Genomic DNA, 20,753 nt, shown 5'->3' with positions numbered 1-20,753 from the left:
GTGATTTATGCTCCTTTCCAGATTGCAGACATACAGTGTAAATTGGAGAACTCCTGAGCCTGTCCTGACATATGCCAGAAGATGGTCCACAGAGCTGGGGAGTCACTGGACTAGAGAAGTTTTGTCTCAGGCAAATTTTTAAGGCTTTTGTGAAATGAAAGACACACCGATGGGAAAAGGTTGACTGACAGCAAGGGAAGGAAAAGAGTCTTGCTGTCTGACTACAGATTATTTTCTAAGCTTTTTCTGCCTTTTGGCTGGCAGTATATATGGAATAAAGAGTAGTTAATGTAACTTTTTGATGAACTGAACTGCTCTTGGAATTCATAGATTCGTATCTATTTAATGATCTCGAGTTTCTGTTGAACAGGGTGACATGCTTACTGAGAATGTGAGGATTCATTAGTGTGAAATCTTGAACCCAAGCAATTGTAGCGGCAGAGGTGAACAGAGCTGGTGTGTGAATTGTCTGCAAATAAATTCACTGAGTGCCATTCCTAGAGCATGCATTTGAGTCATTTTCTTAAAATGTAACATTAGTTCATTTTATTGGATACTTACATAGGTCTAAATTGCATTTTATTTCTGACTTCCAGGTGGTTGTGGGAGATAAAGTTGTGCTGATGCCAGTCAATGCAGGGCAGCCTCTACATGCCAGCAACATTGAGCTTCTGGATAACCCTGGCTGCAAAGAGGTGAGTTCGGTGGAGGGAGGAGGGGTAATTGCTAATCTGAGATGTACTATATGTTGTTCTTTACTGGTAACGAGAACCCCACCGTGGGCTAGATGCCAGTATTAAACATTGGTTCCAGCTTGGCCTCAAAAACCCCAAATCAAGTATACTTATTCTTGGCACAATTCTGTCTGGCACTGAAAGCTTTGTGAGGTTCGCTCGAGTATCTGAAACTCTCGCTGATGTAAGAGTACGTTCTCTTCCAACAGCTCTTTAGGTCGCCTTTGGTAGGCTGTAAACAGACAGAGCAGCATTTTGCCCGCTGAATCTTCTCCAACATCAACATTATTATTAACACTTGAGAGCTTTAGGACCCATGTTAGGAACTGTACAAATAGGTAGCTAAGCCATGTCCCCTGCCAGCCTAGATGTGGTGCGGTCTTTTAGAAGAATAGAATGTCTCAAAAAGAAAAGAACAACCCTTAATCCTCTAATTGTGGGTCTTTTTCCCAAAGGTAAATGCTGTCAACTGTAACACAAGCTGGAAAATAACTTTGTTCATGAAATTCAGTAGTTACCGAGATGATGTATTGAAAGGGGTGAGTATGATTTTTTTAAAATTATTTTTTGAATTTGGAAAATCATGCCATATTTGACTGTACAGAAATACTAGATGGTGAATAAAAGAAATGGAGCTGTTGAGGACCCCTCACTGCTGTCCTTCAGCAGCCGGAATATTTTTGCTCTGTGTTATTGTCTTACTAAGTGAAATTGTCTGGATTGTAATAGTTTCCAGCCCCTTTCCACTCCCAGGGACAACTGAGGATGCATGAAAAAGATGAAGTGCAAGCCCAGAACGATGAGGGGCTCTGTACAGAATAACTGTGACGTTTCAGTTTATGCCAAGATGCTAAAGCAGGTATAATAAGCTTACAGAAGGGAGGGAGGCAGGAAAGATGACAATAGCTGTAATAAACCAATGTAGCTTTAAACGCTCATGGTTTGCACAACTTCATGCCTCTAGATCACACTCTGAGATCGCTTACATTTTCATTTTAAATACATAAATTTTATCTGTCCTCGCTTATACCTTAATAAGTCATTATCAACTGGCTATTTTTTGGTAGGTATCAAGGTACCAGCAGTTTTTGAGGAAGAATTTGAAAGGGAAAATGGTGTATCTGTGTAGACCCTTTTGGGAATAGTGTTTGAAGACTTGGGGAGAGGCAGAAGGAAGCAACAATGATGGCAGCAGAATAAATAGAGGACATTGGGTTTGGGTGCATAGTAGAAGAGATGAGATAATAGAGAAATCTGTTCACTTTCCGTAAATACTAAAAGAGACCAGAAATAAAAAAAAAATCAATTTAGTAAAGTTAGCTAAAATTAAAAATCATCTTTGGGTTAATTGTTGCCCACTATACATTGCGGTGCTCTGAAACAAGTTCTATTTTCACAAAAGTGCGTAGATCTCCTGCAGGACTGAGTTACCTCATTTGATTTCCAGACTCAGCGCCAAGATTGTATGCTCTGCACTTGGTACCTGCCACAGCAATAGGAAGCTAATAAATGTTTTCTTTACATCAGCTATGTTGACATCACTGAAGCTAGTACAGATATAGAGGATGAGTCTAGCAGCTTTGCCTACCGCTTAATAATGCTTCTTTTTTGTTCTACTTTAGGGAGATGTTGTTAGGCTGTTTCATGCAGAGCAAGAGAAATTTCTGACCTGTGACGAATATGAGAAGAAACAACATATTTTCCTTCGTACTACATTGCGTCAGTCAGCCACTTCTGCAACAAGTTCTAAAGCATTGTGGGAAATCGAGGTATTTTTTTCTTGTTATAAATATTTTAGGACCTGAAGGCCAGGGCTCAGTAAAAATACTTTACCACAACATGAATCATTCATAGCCTCTTGATATCGTCATACACCTCCCTGTAACTATTATTATTTTATAAGCAGTTTGTGTAGGATGAACACTGAAGAGGTGCTTTATTGCTGTGCATGTGTGGAGGGAGGATATTTTCTTAATATATTTACCTGCACTAAGATGACAAAGGGTCAAATTCAGACTTGAGTAAATGGTGCGAATTTATCAAAGCCAGTCGAATAACAGTCATATATCCTGAGTTCTGCGTGTTGATATTTGACTTCATGTGCAATATAGAAAATTGAAATTCATGACTGACAAGAAATCTCACAAAAGTGATCGAGTCCATTCTTCTGCAACAGGGCACATCAACACCTGTGTAAGGTTAGGCTGAATAAAGGTGGTGTTGCTGAATGGGGATGATTTTGAGATGATGACTAGCAGATATATTTTTGTTTAACTGAGAAACTTTGGAAACTGGTATGTTTCAAACCCTTGCTATTACAGTAATGTAATTCCTATATACAGAAGTTCTTAGGTGCTGAACAAACTTTGTGCATTTAAAACAGAGCTCCTCACTCAGGCAAATGGTTGATTTTTGTCTGAGTAAGGGCTGTATTGAATAGAATGTGTCGTACTTGTAGTTATTTGAGATTACTTTAACTCCATAAGAGAGACAGGCACTGCTAGGTTTGAAGGTAGCAAATGACCTACAGCTCACTCAAGGGGAAAAAGAAATAACCTGGGATATTTCAAATGACAGGGGGTTTTTTATTAATGACAAAAAATGCACCAGAATCCCGCAGTGTTGTTGAAAATAGAGCTGGTATAAGTGGTGAAACAATGTAAGAGGGTTTGAGTTTTACTTTTAAGTAGTGCCCATGTACGTGTAGAGCAGCTACGTTTATTTTGTTGAGCTCCAGATTCACGCCGTGTCAATTTAAAGCAAAACTTGGCTCGTCATGTTCACAGGGAGTAGTTTAATGAAAACATGGAAAGTAATAGGAGGATTATTTTCTGGCACCTGGCAAAAAATAAATGTAAAATAGTTATCTACGGTGGGCTTAGTGTGAGCACAGAATTCCTCTCTGTGGTAGATTATTTGTAATTATGTATTTTACATATTTTTATTTGGAATGAGCTGTAAGAAATGTCAGTGATCTAAGTATGATCTTGAGGAGCACGATTAAAATTTGTACTTTTTCTTTTAGGTTGTCCATCACGACCCTTGCCGGGGAGGGGCAGGACAGTGGAATAGCTTGTTTAGATTTAAGCATTTGGCAACTGGAAACTACTTAGCTGCAGAGGTAAGAATGTGAATTAAACAAGTGGTTGTGTGCTGCACAACCAAGTACTATACCTGCCCTGCTAATTCAGAAATGCTGTAGTAGGTAGGTCCATGATGTAGGTCTCTGAAAAGATCCCACATCAGGTCTGAATGGGGAGAACTGGATGTGTGCTGCTGTGTCATGCTGTATTGCTGTATCCAAGGGTTGCAAGGAAAATTTTTAAACTACAAGATGCTGGTAGGTCAGTTCAAGATAACATCTAACCTTAACTTCAGCTGTGCTGTTGCATCTTGAATCTTCTTGTCATGGCAGCCGGAGCAAACACTACTGTTAAATATCCGTCATATATACACTGAAAAGCCTTGGATTCATTTATCTTGCTGTTCTTGTTTGCCGTAGATTTTTGGAGTAATACTGTGATCAGTCAAATATTATTCTTTACTGGCTCAGGCATCCATATACAGACTAAAGCTTTTAGAGTCAAACGGAATGTAAGGTAATCACTGAGCTTGATCGGAGAAGTCTGTGTGCAGGCACTAGAGCGGATCTCTAGACTGCTCAGGAGTTGTCATTCCTACAGGCTCGAGTCGTCTTGAAAAACTGTTTCTACAGTGGTAATTTCAGTGTACTGATCTGTGTCAGTCAGCATGTGGTCCAAGGCATCTTTGTGTTCTGTAGAAACTTGGGGAAGGACAAACTTTTCATGTATTGGTGTCATGACTTTTGATGTCATGCTAGTGCATTGTGATTATAGCAGGTTGCAGTTCTGCGGTTACACTCTTGTCTTTTGACTAAAAAAAAAAAAAGAATAAAGAAGGGTCTGAGGAAATCTTGCCCCTTTTGGTGGAACAGAAGGTCCAAGGGAAGGAGGATGATCTTGCAACTTGTCTGATAATTATCTGGTACTTTATGTTAAGGCAGAATAGTGTTGTGACTCCCCAAAAGAGAAACTTATTATCTTTTAAGACCCATAATTGCTTTTAAAAGTAAAATAGGGCTTTGACAAGCTGGAAGAGAGCAGATAATACCAAGTTTATGAAATGGGAGAGCCTTGGATTTTTTCCTGGTTGCAAGAAGCCGCGAACTTTTAAAATCATATCTAATCCATATTAGAACTAGTCTGTGTCCAAATTATATCAATGGAATGAAAAGTAGTTTTTTTTCCCCTCTGATTTAGTTAAGTCTGTGCAGGATTGCCTCTGACTTATGCTTGTAAGCACGAGTGTGAAAATTCACAACTACAGGAGCCAGTTATAAATCACTATATGTTAGAGAATCTCTGAAAAAAGACTTGCTCTAACTGGATTGAGTTATGTTTACAGCAGTGCAACTTCTGTACGCAGACAAGACGTTGGTATTCCCAGGGTGCTGCTTTCACTTTCCAGCGCCTGTCACAGCCTGCACTGATTTCAGAGTAAGAGCAAACAGGGGCTATCAAACCTTTACTTATTTCTCATTTTGTCAAAACCAGTGTCAAAACATAAACGGTGGACCACCAGGATGATACTGATATTATTTTCCATCTAAGACTGAATGTAATTTGGATCTTTTCCTTGGTGTTAGCAGTGGCTCTCACAGGGTAAGCCAGAAACCCGATAGGCCTGAGTGAAGAGCATCATCCCTTGAAAGGCCGTGGGCCGACACGCCTTTGCTCTGCTCTGCACTGCTGCCGCCGTACTGCAGCAGCGCTTTGGCTTGGCTGAAGCCAGCTGGCTTTATTGCGTAGTTAATATTGGCTAATTTTCAAGTGGCAACCAGTACTCCCACCTAAGAGACGGTTCCATTTTCCTCTCTGCTTGCAGTGGGAGATGCTCCTAGTAGAAAGATTTTATTCAGACTAGCTAGGCTGATGGAAAATCAGGAAAGGCATCAAGCACTCTGGGCTTCCTTCTCCCACCATACCTCATCTGCTCAGAGATTTTCAGGAGAAAAATCTTCAGGTGAAGAGGTGTCACACTACACTGAACGCTGAACCTGACCTTAGGTCCTTTCTGCCTCTGGAAAGGAAATGCGCAGCAGGAAGACTCGTGATGTGGAGAGCGCAGTCGGCACAGTACAGTGAGAACTGGAAGAGCATTTGGGTTGAACAGAGGTGATATGCTGTGACTGGAGAGCAGCGTTAGCTACTGTATCTGTAAAGTGTAAAATACCTGCTGGTGGAGATATTAAAGGTACTGCTGTAATAAAAACCTGCAAACTGTGTTCTACATGCTTCACATGTCAGGCACAACACACCAGCCAGACATACGTGCCAAAGATTTATGAACAGGCAGGCAGACACCGAATGTGCGTGAGCTAACTTGAAATCATTTGGGCAGAGCTTACTGAACATTTATCTGTGCTCTTGCAGCACAGGAAGATTACTCATAGTATGGACTATCAACAGCGTCACACATTGCCATGACCTGATTTTGTTTAATAAAGATGTCTTTTGTTTGATAAAGATGTCTAGGGTGGAATAAGTAGTACAGACACATAAACAAAATTACAAATCATTTAAGTATTCTGTTGTTGGCGAATGATACAATTTCTGTCACAGTTTGACCTATTGTAAATCAGGAATAATCACTGTTTATAACCATCTTTTCCTTACTTGATCCTTCTGTAAATCAATTTGACGTGTACCAGGGAGACTTCTGCAGTAGAATCTTGCATGGGTCAAGTCTCAGACAATGAGCAGAAGTGTCCTTCCCCTGGGTGTCTCCTTTTGCTCCTCCACAGCTAGGCTTGTACCTCGTGTGAGCAGTGCTGTGCCTTCTCTTTCTCTCTGAGGCTTGCTGTGCCAGATGTAACCGGTCAGCCCGATTTGTGACTCAGTGGGTCTGAGCCATGCAGTGAAGGGATGCCGCTGGAGCTCGTTAAGGCCAGCGGATGGTCTGGAGACTAAGGAAATTCAAAACAGTTGCCCCAGAGAATTCAGGAATTTAAAACTAAGAAACTTGAAGATGTTTCAGTACTACAGTAAGTAGGTTTAAAAAAAATAAAAGTGAGACAATACAGTTGTCCAGTAAACAAAACATATAGGTGAGTACTTTTAAATCTAATTTGTATAAACTTGAGAGAATGAAGTCAGGATGTGTAAGTCCTAAATTCCATGTTCCTAAGAATCACAATCAGTTGTCCAGCTTTTGTTGCCTTTCAAAGACTAAGGGTCCTCTGATACCTCTGACTTCTGACACAGTCTGAAGTAGCACCATTTCCTTTAATCCTCTTTTCACTTGGCATTACTTAGGCTGTTACTTTCATTAACATGCTTCAAAGTTGCTTAAGACCTACTAATACCACAAAGCAACCTAGACCTTACTACCAGACTATGGGCGGAAGGTGAGCCACCCTGAAAGACCCACTGCTAAAGGAGACCCAGTGGAAGACATTCGCTAACTGGACGTAGCTGCATTGTCATTCCCCTGCTGCTGTGCACATCCTGGGGAACACGGTCTGACACATCAGATGCATGTATGCTCTCACACAATTACTTAAGGCACAGGAGGGATATGCTGAAGAAAAGGGTTTCATGTTTGGTGGTAAGACTTTGGGACATCAGAAATCTGCATAGGTGGTAATGTCTCCTACATGTCCGGCGTTTGGAAACCTGAAACCACTGGCTCAGACATTCACAAAATAATTGAAATCATAAAAAAGTGGAACCAAATACTCAGCTGAGAAATTGGAAAGAGAAATTCTCTTCTTTGGAGACAGTGGGAGTTCTGCTGTTAGTGTCAGAAGGGCTTGATTTCACCCAAAAGCGCTGATTCAGATCCTTAGCAGGAGATTTAGACATGAAGCCACCAGCTAAGAAGATCCAGGCTACCGAGTTTTATTCTCATCTTCACAGAGTCATCAGTCTTTTAGAAAAGGTTCTGTAGAAGATTCTTTTTTTAGCCCTGCTTACAGCAAAATGACCCAAGTTACTTTGAAGTTTTATATTTATAAAGAGAGGCTGTAAGGTTAGGTGAAAATTGAATGTTTCAAAGTAACAAAGACTTTCTCAAAATTTTTTAAAGTCTTTTCAGTGCATGTACCACATGTAGAAGGCACCCAAATCTATCTATCTGCGTGTGGGAGCAAGCTGCAATTTACTTGAACAGCCTTTCAAATGGTGCAGGTTGGGACTACACAGCTGTGCCTTTCTCATGAGCACACCTAACCTTTTCAGTATTCTAATCGCCAGGATAAAAGTCTCTTTGAACTGAATATCAGCTTATTGATTGTTCTGAACCAAAACGTGCACCTTTAATATTGTTCTCATGTGTGTAGCAGCTCCAGTTCTGTGATTTCTAAACTGGATAACCTGTACTGAAACTATTAACGCTTGCTGTATGAGGATGTTAAACAGAAATATGTGTGCCCATGCATATATATACACGTACACAAGAAATGCAAGATAAGTCTGTCATTTCATAGTAAGCTTCTCAGGTGAGACGGATATCGCTAAAATAGTCACAAAATATGTATGCAAATATCAAATCACATGCTAGTCTCAGACATTGCAGTAGACAATAGAAAAACCACAGTACCTTGCTTGTGAAACATTGTGAACGCGTACATAATCACAGTGGAGAATTTGTAAGGACAGATCTATGATAATTCTGTTTTACTTGAACAGACTAAACTAGAGTTACTAGATACCTTGGCAAAGATACGGCAGTAAATCCGGTGAGGTATTTGTCTTTAACACTGAATTAACTGTACTATACTAAATGAATTAAGATAATGCAGGTAAGATGGCAGCCTTAATGTTTACCTTCTGTGATTCTAGAAAATTGTGGCCATAAACAAGGGTTCAAATTATTATTGCGTCTTCCAAGGTAGTGCGTAGAGTACTGGTGTTGCTCCAAAAGGTAATCTGTGCCCTGAAGTTCTTCTAGATGAAGGAGAAGAGTGCGAACAAATGCAATAGGTTGAAGCAATGAGCTCAGAGGTAATGGCAGAACCAAACATACTTTTTCTGACTTGTAGTGTGCTTCATTCACTAGACCAAATTGTTGCTCGTACAAGGGCCCTCATTCAGTAAAGCTCTCGGGAGTAGCCTTGTCTTTGAAGTCAGTGGCGCATGAGCATTTAGGTGCTCAGGGGTCAAGGGTGTCTCAGATACTGACCTGATGGGTTTGGACTTCCTCTAAGGGTTTTCACTTGTGCAGCCACCCCCTGGATTTCTTTGACCATTATAGGACTGAAGCCTCCGCAACAGCCACTTTTAACTTTCACATGTGAGTATACTTCCTAAGTGGCTTGTACAGCGTAATTGGGATGGCAAGCTCTTTAGCACATATCCTGGTGATGGACAAGTCACAGATAAAGCTGTCCACTAGCTAGCTGCTTTGGGCAGAAGTAGCAATCATCTGATGTGCATCCCCGATGTGTGTCCTACTGGAAAACTCTTCTGGCTTTTTTATAGGGTTCACTTTCTCCTTTCTGCAAGACTGAAAGTGCAGGGTTTAAGCTGTAAAATGGATCAACTCTGATCAGAGGTTGTTCTAAACTCTTCTGTTCAAATCCCACATGAAACATACTGCCAGCTTTGGGGTTATTTTAGCACTAGATGCTCAATGGAGTTTCATTTGAAGGTAGGAATGATTGAAGCCAGTTGGGCTGAGCAGCACAGGGTTATGTGCACGTGCAATGAAATGACAAGTGTATGAATATTTTAAATTGAACAGGAAGTCCAGTCCAACTCACCGAGGCTGTAGTTCAGTGGTAAGACCTCTTCAGTGGCCGTGTAGGCTTGCAGAAATGTCACGTTTCCGTGTTCCACACAATCTGCTGATCCTGAGGTGGTGTTGGCACAGACTCCCGGGTGCGGGGAAGAGGGAATAGTCTGTGCTGTAAACCAGGTCACTGAGCTAAGGCACAAGTGGTTGGGGTGGGTTAGTTAACAGGGGCTGCTGAAGCCAGCAGCAAAGGCCTTGCCTTGTGGGACTGTCAGCTGAATTTCACCTTGTGTTGGTGTAGACCACTTGCTGAGAACCCTTGAATCAATGGCCGATAAAAGTTAACTCGTATTTCTTTCATCTTTTCTGAATAATTTCTTCCCATATTATCTCACTCTTCTGTCAAAATTGCCAAAGTTTCTTTTCAGAGAAGCTGATGTGCATCATTCGCTTTATATTGAGAACTGCTGTTAATCTTGGTTTACGTTCTTTTAAATGGATTTTTGTTATGTCTTGGTATTAAAAATATTACCCTGCCATATGATATATATCATTATAATATGGGTTTGTCTGGGTGGTCAGAGACATATAGTTCAGAATAAATTTAATCCTGTTGTAATAATCACTTGATTTAGATCATGGGGAAGGTAGCCGAGTGCATGTTCAAGTTAATGTTGATAGAAAATAATCCTCTCCTGCCTACTATAGGACATAGTAAAGAAGCGGAACTTGCTGCCACAAGAATAAAAACCAAAGCATTTGATGAGATTTTTAAGAAAGATTATGTATTTGTATCCTCAACATTAGCTAAGATAAGAAAAAAATGTAAAAGGGAAATCAGTTCTTAAACTTGAGGCTATAAACCGGGATTAAGCCCTTGGAGCCCTGGAGAAACTTTCTCTAGTTACATGGACTTATTTTTCTTTCACTTTCTTAAACTGCTGTGAAAAACAAGAGTACTGCATAGGATGTTTTATTAAGGCAAATGAGATTGAATATTTGAAGGCCATAATTTAGGTGTTTTGATATCCATTTTTTGGAAATTGGAGTACTGACAGAGATCTTTTTTGTGTTCAGGAAGCAAAAAGGGACTGCTGTTTGCCAGTGGTATTTTTTGGGGTGACACGGACACAAACCTTTGCAGAAAAAGATATTCATCCACTGATCTTACAGCTTACACAGCGGAGGAGAGCATAGTGATAAATGCTCTGTGGCTCCTTCTGCCTTTAAAAACAGTAAGGCAAATAACTGGATAAAAATGGCCATGTTTAAGATGTGCAGGTACCTTTTGCTCAAGGATAACAGTTTGCAAACCAGAGAAGGTACCAGGAGATGGCAGCATCCACCAAGGCCTCCATGCATCTGCTCACACATTTAATTTGTTGGTACTGCGGGACCGCCTTACCTGGAGATTGCTTCAAAATCTTCTGTTTGAGTCATGTTTTTCTAGTCTCTTCATTAAATGTTAATACAGTATTCTGATTAGTTTCTATCTGTTGGGCTCGGTGATTAAAGGTTCTTTTAAGAAAAAGGTCTTACCAAGGTGACAGAGTGAACTCAGCACCGTAAGCCTTATTTCTATTTTTCACTGTCTCATAGGAGGCGTGTGGTTTTATTTTAAAGCTCTATAAGGAGTGAAGGATAATTTACAGCTATGCGTGAAGAGATGGAAGAGATCCAGAGACCAGCGGAGGAGGATGAGGATGATGGATTACTGATTTACAGAGCCAGTCCGACCTGTTCCGCAGACTTGGATGTGGCTTTTTAAAGTGACAGTTGGAAGCTGTCCATTTAGCAAAACCCAGGGCTAGATTTTTCCCAGGTTTTTAAGAATCTTGGGACTGCAGCTAAATGTCTTGATCAGACTCATCTTGACTTTGGTGGAAGTTAGGAGCAATGTTTGCACCTGTGGGTGTGCAGATACCTTCAGAAACCTGGATCTCGGAGGAAGGATTCCCCCCCCCAGCCAACTAGTTTTGCAGTAGTGATCTGTGAGCCCGTGTTCAGGCTTTTTCAGTCCTCTCTGAAGTTGGCTGCATTTGAGCCGTGTTTTTATACATACGAGCTTTAGGAGGAAGGGAAGCATGAAGCCATTAATGCAGCATTTATTGTCATTTAGTCATTGTAAGGACTGCTTCTGTTATTAAAAATACCACATCTGCTGGTATTTCATTTTGATGTATTCCAAAACAGCAAATGTAGACATATGGTCTGTTCTTCAGGGATATTTTTTTTTTTTGCTTATCATTTCAAGATTAGTTAACAAGCTTTTATTCAATTATATTTGTGCCTCTTTTTATTTTTGAGGCTTGCTGGAGGTTTAGAAGGCTTCCCTCTTTTTTTTATTGTGATTTTTTTTTGTGTGTGTGGTTTTTTTGTTTGTGTTTTTTTAACGGTAGAAATTTCAATAATGTCTAATTCAATCATCCTTAATTATTTCTGGGAGAACCGCTGAAAGCATATGTGATATTAATATTTAGAGCATAACCTTTGAAGAGATGAGGATGCTTTTTCATATAGCACATGTTGGGATGGAGCTGCTGAAGCTCAAACTGAGGTTATGGCCCAGCATCCAGGTTAGACTAAAGGATCTTGTAGACATTTTTCTTTCTTTTGTCTTCCTGTGCAGAATGGGATCTGGCTGTGTGGGACTGAGCACCAGGTGCCAGTGGGTGGCCAGGTTCTCTGCCCTTGATCACTGTAGAAGCAAAGGGGTTTCCCAGTCACCACTCTCTCCTGGCCTTACGTAGAGCTACGTGTTGCGGCAGCTCCAGCTTGTGCTGCGGCAGCTCCAGCTTATGCTGCCGATGATGATGATGATGACCTTTAAATCAGTGGTGATTTAGGCATACCAAAGCACTGGCCTGCCATTACTTATTCAGCAGCGAAAAATGCCATCAAGACGACCTATCCTTTCTTCTCACGATGAGGGTGAATAATTTGGACAGGAAGGGTGTCAGAGCTGATTCTCCTCCCAGTTTTTGACTAGCAGGTAGTTCCCCCACGGGGGGAGGGCTCTCCCTGCCCACACTTCGCCCTGCTTGTGCTGCGTGGGGGGGCCTGAAGCAGATGAAAAGCTGCCGCTCTCCCAGCGCTCCCTGGAAACTCGTCTCATCTGCTGAGACGCGGCTCATAAGCAAAACAGCAGCAAAGTACAATCCTGAAATGAAAGGCCTTTTTAAGATTTTTAAACTTTCCTCAGGTGATGGTTATCAGGAACTTTGTGCCGACGCAGTGGCAGTGTTGAATGGGGTTTATCGGGGTAGAGTCGTAGCCAGTCTTTCTCCAGCGAGTTAATAAGACGGCAAAAGTCCTTTGAATACCACTGAAGTCTTTGAAATTGTGCAAAAGTCCTTTAGATTTATCGAAAGCTAATCAGCATGACGTTAACAAAGAACAAAGCAAGCCTAATGAAGATGAAAGATTTGAGAAGTGGATTTTTTTTTCTTTTGTGGTGGCTTTTTTTTTTTCCTGAAACGCTTGCCCTTGTTGATTGGGTAACAGGCTGTGTGTTAACAGGCTGGTTATCAAATGAAATGGGAACTGTTTCCGTGTGTTGAATTAGATCCTTTTATTCTTTGTCTGTCAGGGTTTCCTTCATAAATGTGGGTTTTAACCAAGTCATTAAAATGCTTATTTAGCTGAAATTTGGCGATCTAATTCTTTCCCTGATGAGATGTTTTAAATATCCTTTACCTAGTCAACACAATTTGATTAAAATCAGCATGGGTGTTTCTTTCCCCAAACTGCTCGCTCTCCTTCTTAATTAAGAGTGTCCAAAAATAGCCTGTTTGGGTACTTTCTGTGCATTCCTCTGTCTAGGAAAGCAATTCAGTATAAACTCTCCACAATATGGGCTGAGATATTATAATTCAGTTGTTGGACTGTAAAGCATACCTTACTACGCGAAGATGCAAAAAATAAAACTAAAGCCAGGAATAACATATTAGTGAGAAGTTGTTCTGCTCAGTAGTAGAGCCTCAAGAGATTATGCAGTGTTAAAGTCTTATGTATTGAAAACTTTAAGATATAACTTTGACTGGCTTTAATCAGTAAAGATGTCATCAGTAGAGATGACAGAGCCTGAGACTTCCGGCACTCGATCTAACAGGATACCTCTTGGGATTAGCAGGGGATGTGCATTCTCTGAGCACCAAACACCAGAAGTAACACACAAACACATAGGTGAAAATTATCTTCCTACTATGTAGACTCTAAAGGAGGATGATCATGTTATGGAGGCATTAGGCAAAAATTCAGGAATGAGATTCCTTGCCCTTCCAAATAATTTTAACCAGAAACGATTAACGACTTTGTACCTCAGTTTTCCCCCTGTAAAAGCTGACTTTTATTACGTGTTTGTCACACATACTCTCTACTGGGAGCCTTCTGGTGCTCCCACAGTACGAGTATATTGGTATATATATGCATTCATACATCTACTCTTTTTACATGTCACTATGTACAAAGGCTGAACATGAAATCTGTTTAAAAGACAGCTATTTTTAGACACCCAGGAGCATATAAATGCTGTGATGCTGACCCTGACCTTCAGGTTCTTGCAGATACCCTGTGCAGATCGTGAGTTGGGAATTTGGCTTCTTAGAAAAGTGTGCAAATAAATGCAAGTTCTGTTTAAAGAATGTATTACCTTCTCTGTAGTTGCAAATCTTTCTATAAATGCCAAAATAATCAATGATTTTAATGTTTAAAAACACAGTCTTGTGTGGTGGTGGTGGCCTTCTCATGGCACTGACTGTCCTTGTCTGCTGACAGGTTTGCGAGGCTACTTCCAAGCTCTCTTTTCCCAGTGGATTAAGTCCAAGACAAGTTGAGGTCCCAGATACTTCCTGTGAACCATGTTGTGCAAATTGCATTTGCAATTACAGTGGTACTTACCTGTTGGTGGGGCCTTAGCGTAAGGAAAAGCTCACACAGTCAGCGTGCACTGTTAGCCTGTGTGTGGGAAACTGTGATGTCTCCCATGGTGCTGTGATCTGAAAGAAAAGTTGATGCAGTAGCCCCATTTTCTGGAGTTTAGGAGATTTTATGTAGGCTGGGGGGTGTGTAGAGTTGGGTCTGGGTTCATATGTATAAACAACTGAAAAAGATAAAGTGTTTGTGATGTCATAAATCATTGTTATTGGAGCTGGGAGAGCTGATTACCTTAACCTTGCCCAACTGCAAAGTCCCCACACTAGAGCTGGCTGCCTGCATGGCGGTGGAGTGGAGGACGAGCACAGCTACTGTGAGGTGGCCAGTTCACCGCTTCGCTGACGTGAATTCTCCTCTGCCCTTCCCTCGTTACTTTCTACTAAAGCGGTCTGTGTTACTTGATGTAGATTGCACCTCCCTTCCCACCATGCAGCGATTGCCATTTACGCAGGTGCTTAGGTTACGTGGCCGTACGTAACGGACGAGTGTTGAGATACTATCATGAGTCTTAGGAGTGTTTTCAGCCATGAGGAAGCTGAACTCTTATTTTGTGATACCTTTCCATGGATGGGAGAGAAAAAGGTGAGAAATGGCCATACTGAAGTTTGCTGAAAAGCAAGCAGCGGAGGATTAGGATTTGTGGGTTATTCTGTGTTGGAAAAGAAGCTGTTGGGATTATACTCTAAAAAAAAAAAAAAACAACCAATAATGAAGCTATTACGGTAATGACTTATACAATCACACTTGCTTGAGCTCTGCAATTTACAATGCATTGTATTCTTACTGTATATTGACTGAATGCGCCTTCCGGTGGCATTTTATGGAAATATAATACTGTATTTCAGCTACTGTACTTCAGTAACATTGTAACTTCAGCACATCCAATGACACAAAAAAGCTTGATGATGGTTGAACTTAAGTGAGGCCCATTTTAGCATAGTGTTCTTACTTTCTGAACACCTGCAAAGAGTTTTACTTGATTTCATTAGCAACAAGGAAAAAAATTATTAATGTTGTTATTTTCAAGGATTCTTTTCTTTTGGAGGCTTATTGAAGAGCATGGAGGTGTTGTTACATAAATCAGAAAAAACAACAGATTTTGGAGTCTTAAGACCGTCACTGTGTCCTTAGCTTATTCTGCTGTACTTGGATCTTGAAAAGGACTCAGAACAGGTATAATATGACATACAACCCTACATGATTTATGCCCCTCTACCTGGAGAATATAGTACGGGATAATATATTAGGTAGTAGTCTGATTTTCGGAGATGCTCAGCACCAACAACCTCAGCTGAAAAGAAAATGAAAGTGGCAGCTGCTCAGCACAGCTAAAAATGGGGCCATGAACGTCAGCCCTAAAACTGCATTCCATCATGTTTACTGCTTCGTGTCAGCATCTCAAAACTTTCTTTAAACAACATCTTTTTAGTTTTATTATCTCTGTTATGGTGGAACAAGAAAAACCATCATGAAGGATGCACTTTATTTTTCATCTGAGCCTTCTGTCTTCCTCGGCCTCTGTCCACAAGTGAACTATTTTGGAAATTTGAGGGCAATCTGTTTAGTGATTTTTTTAAAGTAGGCGAGAAGTGGCGTGGGAGAGAGATTTTCCTAGTTTCTCCTGTTGTTGCTATATTTTTTTTTTTTTTTTAAAGCATCATTCTGTTGAAAGCGAACAGCTGAAGAATAGCAGAATTCAAGGCCAAATTCATACTGGGTAGACAACTGTGTTCACTCAGGCCCTTCAATGAAACATCACAGATTTATTCCATTTGAAGTCCTAGTCCTCAGTACATGGTTCTCTGTGCTCAGTCTAGTGACAAACCTGAGATGACCCAGACTTTTTCTCGCTTCCTTACAACCAGCAGAACCTGAAGGTAGGATTGAATTTAGCCTTTCTGTACCTTCTCTGCACCTGTGCTGAAAGGCCACTGTGCGTGGCTGTGACTGAGGAGCGCTGCCTGATCATGTTCTCTGTTCTTGGTGGAGGACCAAAGGTAGGGACCTGAGCTTGGCTGTTAGAGTGGGAGTGGGCAACTAGCATTACTCTCAGGTGTCAGGTAATGCCGAAAGAAGTGTGAGAACTTATGAAGAACCCAAAACTATATGAAAACAGCAACATAAAGATGTATGCATACATGCATGCATATATGTATATCTTCTCATTTTCTGTTGTTCAGGGTTCATCTCCCATTCCTGTTGCTGTATGACAGAAGTAGGTGGGAGTTGGAGCTAGGAGACTGTGCGAGAATGCCACGGAGGAGCAAAAAGCAAGATTTGGGATAGGTGCCAATGCAGGGAGGAAAGCAGGCTCTCTAAATTAGATTCGTGAGGGTAACGCGGTGGCTAATGCAAATACTGAAATGAAGACAGGAGAATAAACCTTTGGTCATTTCTGTGTTAGCACATCTGCAATTTTGGGAATATCTAAAAGTTCTCCTCCTTTCTTCGGGTTCATGATGTGGAGAGGAGCTGGCTTTTTTGGGTAAAGGGATATAAATGATACAGTATTAATACAAACCGTATGAACTTAATAAAAACTCTTCACAATAGTTGTCTGTGTAATGTTAGATGTATGATGACGTGATACTGAAAAGTTTTACTGGAATTCATTCAGCCTGCCCTGTGAAATTCACTTCTGTCTCTTCCACACTGGTAATGCCACATTCAAGCCAAGAAAATGACTGTACTTATCGGTGACATGTATACGCGCTGTCGTTGCTTAAGAACTAAATTACCATATATAACTAATAATTGCACTACAGCATTTTCAACGCTTTGAAGGCATATGCTATGTCAGGGAATATGGTAAATATTGAGGCAAAATTGTTTCATTATGTAAGTCGATTCTTGAAAGGTTTCATGTGCAGCCAGTGTGTGGGTGTATGTGTGTTTGTTTATTTGAGGATATATCTGCGTACAATAATCTTTCATCTTCTAGTCTACGTATTACCCTTGTCAAAAGTAAAATCATATGAAGCACTGTTAAATAGTAATATTTTACACTTACTATTATGTGTCTTTCATCCAAGCTTCTCATACAACTTTAGTAATTAATTAATGCTTGATAATCCTGGTATGACATAGAAAATACTATCCCCGTTAATAATGGTTAAACAGAATCACAGGGTAAGTAAACACTTGTCTATCGTGGCATTGCCTTTCCTGTTTCAAAGATGTGTTTATTCTGAGTTCACTGTCTTCCTGTAAAATCTCAGTAGATATGAAGCATGTTAGTTGTTATCTCAGTGTATCTGCTCAAGGTCAATCTTGGAAGTGGTTGCGTGTGTGTGGGTGACTCTAACTTGCCGTGTTTAGATTAGTAACTGTCTGTGCTTTCTCCATCATTCTTTTTGGTTTTGGTTGTTTGAGATTCCCCTCTTGCGTTAACAAGCTTGATTACAAGATGCGCTTTTTTGAAGAGAGGACATGGCTAGTTAAGTCAGACATTGAATTGGTAATTCGTATACTCTCACTGTCATACTGCTTCTAAATACTCCATTGTCCTTTTGCAGGATGGATACATAATAGAGAACTGAACAAACCACTCTCCCTGCTTTCTGAAATGTCTAAAAGCTATCAAGATAGTATTTGACTTCTTTTCTTTTCCAGCTCAACCCACACTATCCAGAAGGTAATAATGAAGGAAAAGCTTTGGTAAGTGGAATTTATTTGTTGCATATAATCTGGGAAATACTGTATCCTTAACCCAATACAACCCAACATATGAAAGTCCTTCATAGCTTTCCTTTTACTTACATGTTATGACCGCTGGGATTGTTTTCTGTATTCTGTGTATTCTGTATTCTAGGGTGAAACTCAGAACTGGTGTTACAGAAAGTTTTCCCTTGCGTCAAGCAAATGTTAGGAAACGTTCAAATTCTGCATCAAATTGACAGTAGTTAGAAGCTGTTCTGCTTGGTGACTGCGGATATGAAATGTATTAATTCTTTTCAAATCAGACGTATTACTCCATGGCAAAACCCACCACCGTCTTTAGCAAGAAAACCAGGGACAAGTGAGTCTGGTTACTTATGTGCGAGTACCAATTCAGAGGCTCTGCTAGTGGAGACAAGCCCCCCTGGGGCATGTTTGCCAGTCAAGTGTGGCTCTAAATCTAAGAACATGCTAAGACTCTTTTTATTGCCTGTATCGAGTACGTGCAAGTAGATATTCAGGCACAGGCTTAGTCTGAGCTCTGCCACACTTCAGGCAATGGTAGCGTGACGTCTTCGCATGGATCCAAGTTGTCCCGGCTGCAGTGTGGAGGCGTTGGACAAAGGGCTTATGCCCTTTGCCTCGGAGGCAACAGCCTTTGCCTTGTACAATGTCAAGAGCATGATAACTAATTCTAACTAACGAGGCAAGGCCAGACGTGTTGTAGTTTATAACGTGTGAAGGAAGTGGAATTAAAACCCTGGGGGAATCTTGTTGTTACAGAGACAACAAATAGTCCAAAAAAGAATTAATCCTCCATCAAATTCCTGAGATTGCTTTGAAAATGTGGAGATCTTCTTCGAAAAAATTCTGTTTAATTTCTTTGTTTGCCTTCTGGCTTTTGTTCTTTTAGAGGACACATATTCAAGTTTTTCACTGCATGGGGAAGAATTTTTTTATTTTTCATGAAATGAAACCCAGGATTCTTACATAATCACTGCCTTCAGGACTGCAGTTTTAATAAAAATGGAAACTTTTGCAGGAGCTGGCAACATCAGTTTTCCATCTTCCCTGATATTTGGTATTAATGGTAATACAGCGATAGCAGCTAAACTGTCCAGAGAAACGAGAATTCTTTCTCATGAAAATATGGAAGTTCCACCAGTTGTTTTTCTTCTGAATTGGAATGACACTTGAAGCCCTTGGAACTTTTGAATGGAAATTGAGATGAGTTCTAAAATACCCCTACGAGTAGGGTGCTTGCTTGCAATGCTTGGGTTCATGCTCTTGCTCTGTGAATAGTGGAGCTTGTCTCATAGACGTGCATCTTCATTAACTTTGTAGTTCACATCATGATGGCACTTCTGAATGAAATCTCCTGGTTATTCCCTATTTAAGACACTCGGCAGAGCAATCTCAGAGCATGTAAACTTGTATTCTCTTGGATGAAAGTAAAAAGGTGCACACACTTCTGGGATGTCTTTACTGTGCTCCAGACTTTCATGGGTGCCCAGCCCAGAAAACAAGACTACAGCTAGTCTGAAGTAAGACCTATGAAAACGTGTATTAGGGTAGATGTTAGGTCCTCATCACCAAGGATCCAATCCTACTGTCCCACACTATATTGATTTGGATACAGTTTAGGGTTTCCAGTTGTAGCAATTCCAGTTCATCTAAATACTTATATATTCCCTGGACTGGGTAATGAGGAAGGCACAAGAGTAATCTGAACGTGAACGTTAAAGGTGACTTCTCTAACAGTTTGGCTTAATCCTTCCGAGTATTGATTTCAACCGAAAATCCAGACCAGATAAATCAGGTTAGACAAATGCTTCCAATGAAAATCAAAACTGATTGATGATCAAAACTGATCTCTGTGGAAATTTTAGTCAGCACTTTCTTGTGAAAAATGTTTTGTGAAAGAACTTCTAACAATGTTTGGTAACACCTTGATGTAAATCCGAGTCTACAGGCACTTTTAGCATCCATTTGGATCCTTCACCCCTTTACAGTCTTGTTGGAAATAGCATGAGTCAGCAATGGCTATACTAAGCCTTCATTCTGGCCTTGAGCAACTGAGCAGAAAAGCTTCACATCCCTGTGCAGGGATTTCTTTTATGTTACAACGATGAAGTGTTTTGAATTATCCCTCAAAAGTACAAGAATCTTTGGAGTTCTTTAAGGGCCAGTTACGTCCGTCTTGTATCCAGTCGGTACATAACCTAGAATGCACACGCTTTCTTTGCTCCGTGGTTTTCATCTAGTGTTGCTTCTGCCAGGTGACTGCCCAACTGATTCACTGCAGACATCTTCTTTTTCATCTTTTGAAGCAATTAATTTTGAAATACTGCCCGTGAAGTAAATCTGCTCTAGAGGGCGAGGTGGAAGCGGACCTACCCCAGCAAAATTTGAAGTCTGAATAGCAGGGAAATGGGAGATACATACCTGAATCCTTTCAACTGAAGGAAGAAAATGAGCTTGCAGCCTGTGGGTTTTTTTCTCTGCTAGTCTGTTGGATAAAAGGGTACCAGCTCCTTCTCTGTTGTCTGGGTTTTAAGGACTGCGCAGCCATCTGTGCGTTTCGTGCCAACCCTTAACTCCTAAATGTGCGATAGGGCTCCTTGTGCATGTTCGCTGCCTGCTTTGCAAGTCCTGATCACAGTTGCTTAGGCA

The 20,753-nt window shown here is 40.7% G+C and overlaps 1 protein-coding gene across 3 annotated transcripts in view; it reads left to right on the top strand.

Moving 5' to 3' along the window:
- The window catches only part of ITPR2 (inositol 1,4,5-trisphosphate receptor type 2), a 263,261-nt gene that overhangs the window by 48,649 nt on the left and 193,859 nt on the right, over nucleotides 1-20,753 (top strand). For all 3 annotated transcript variants that reach the window (XM_054827703.1, XM_054827693.1, XM_054827713.1), the window contains exons 6-10: nucleotides 597-695; nucleotides 1,190-1,273; nucleotides 2,357-2,503; nucleotides 3,760-3,855; nucleotides 18,036-18,080. In XM_054827703.1, coding sequence (XP_054683678.1) covers nucleotides 597-695; nucleotides 1,190-1,273; nucleotides 2,357-2,503; nucleotides 3,760-3,855; nucleotides 18,036-18,080 — 471 coding nt within the window. The remainder of the gene's footprint in view (nucleotides 1-596; nucleotides 696-1,189; nucleotides 1,274-2,356; nucleotides 2,504-3,759; nucleotides 3,856-18,035; nucleotides 18,081-20,753) is intronic.

Source organism: Grus americana, chromosome 1, assembly GCF_028858705.1.
Source record: "Grus americana isolate bGruAme1 chromosome 1, bGruAme1.mat, whole genome shotgun sequence".
In the NCBI taxonomy this organism is placed as follows: Eukaryota; Metazoa; Chordata; class Aves; order Gruiformes; family Gruidae; genus Grus; species Grus americana.
The sequence above is the reverse complement of the archived record's forward strand: the minus strand, read 5'-3'. Positions and strand labels throughout refer to the sequence as shown.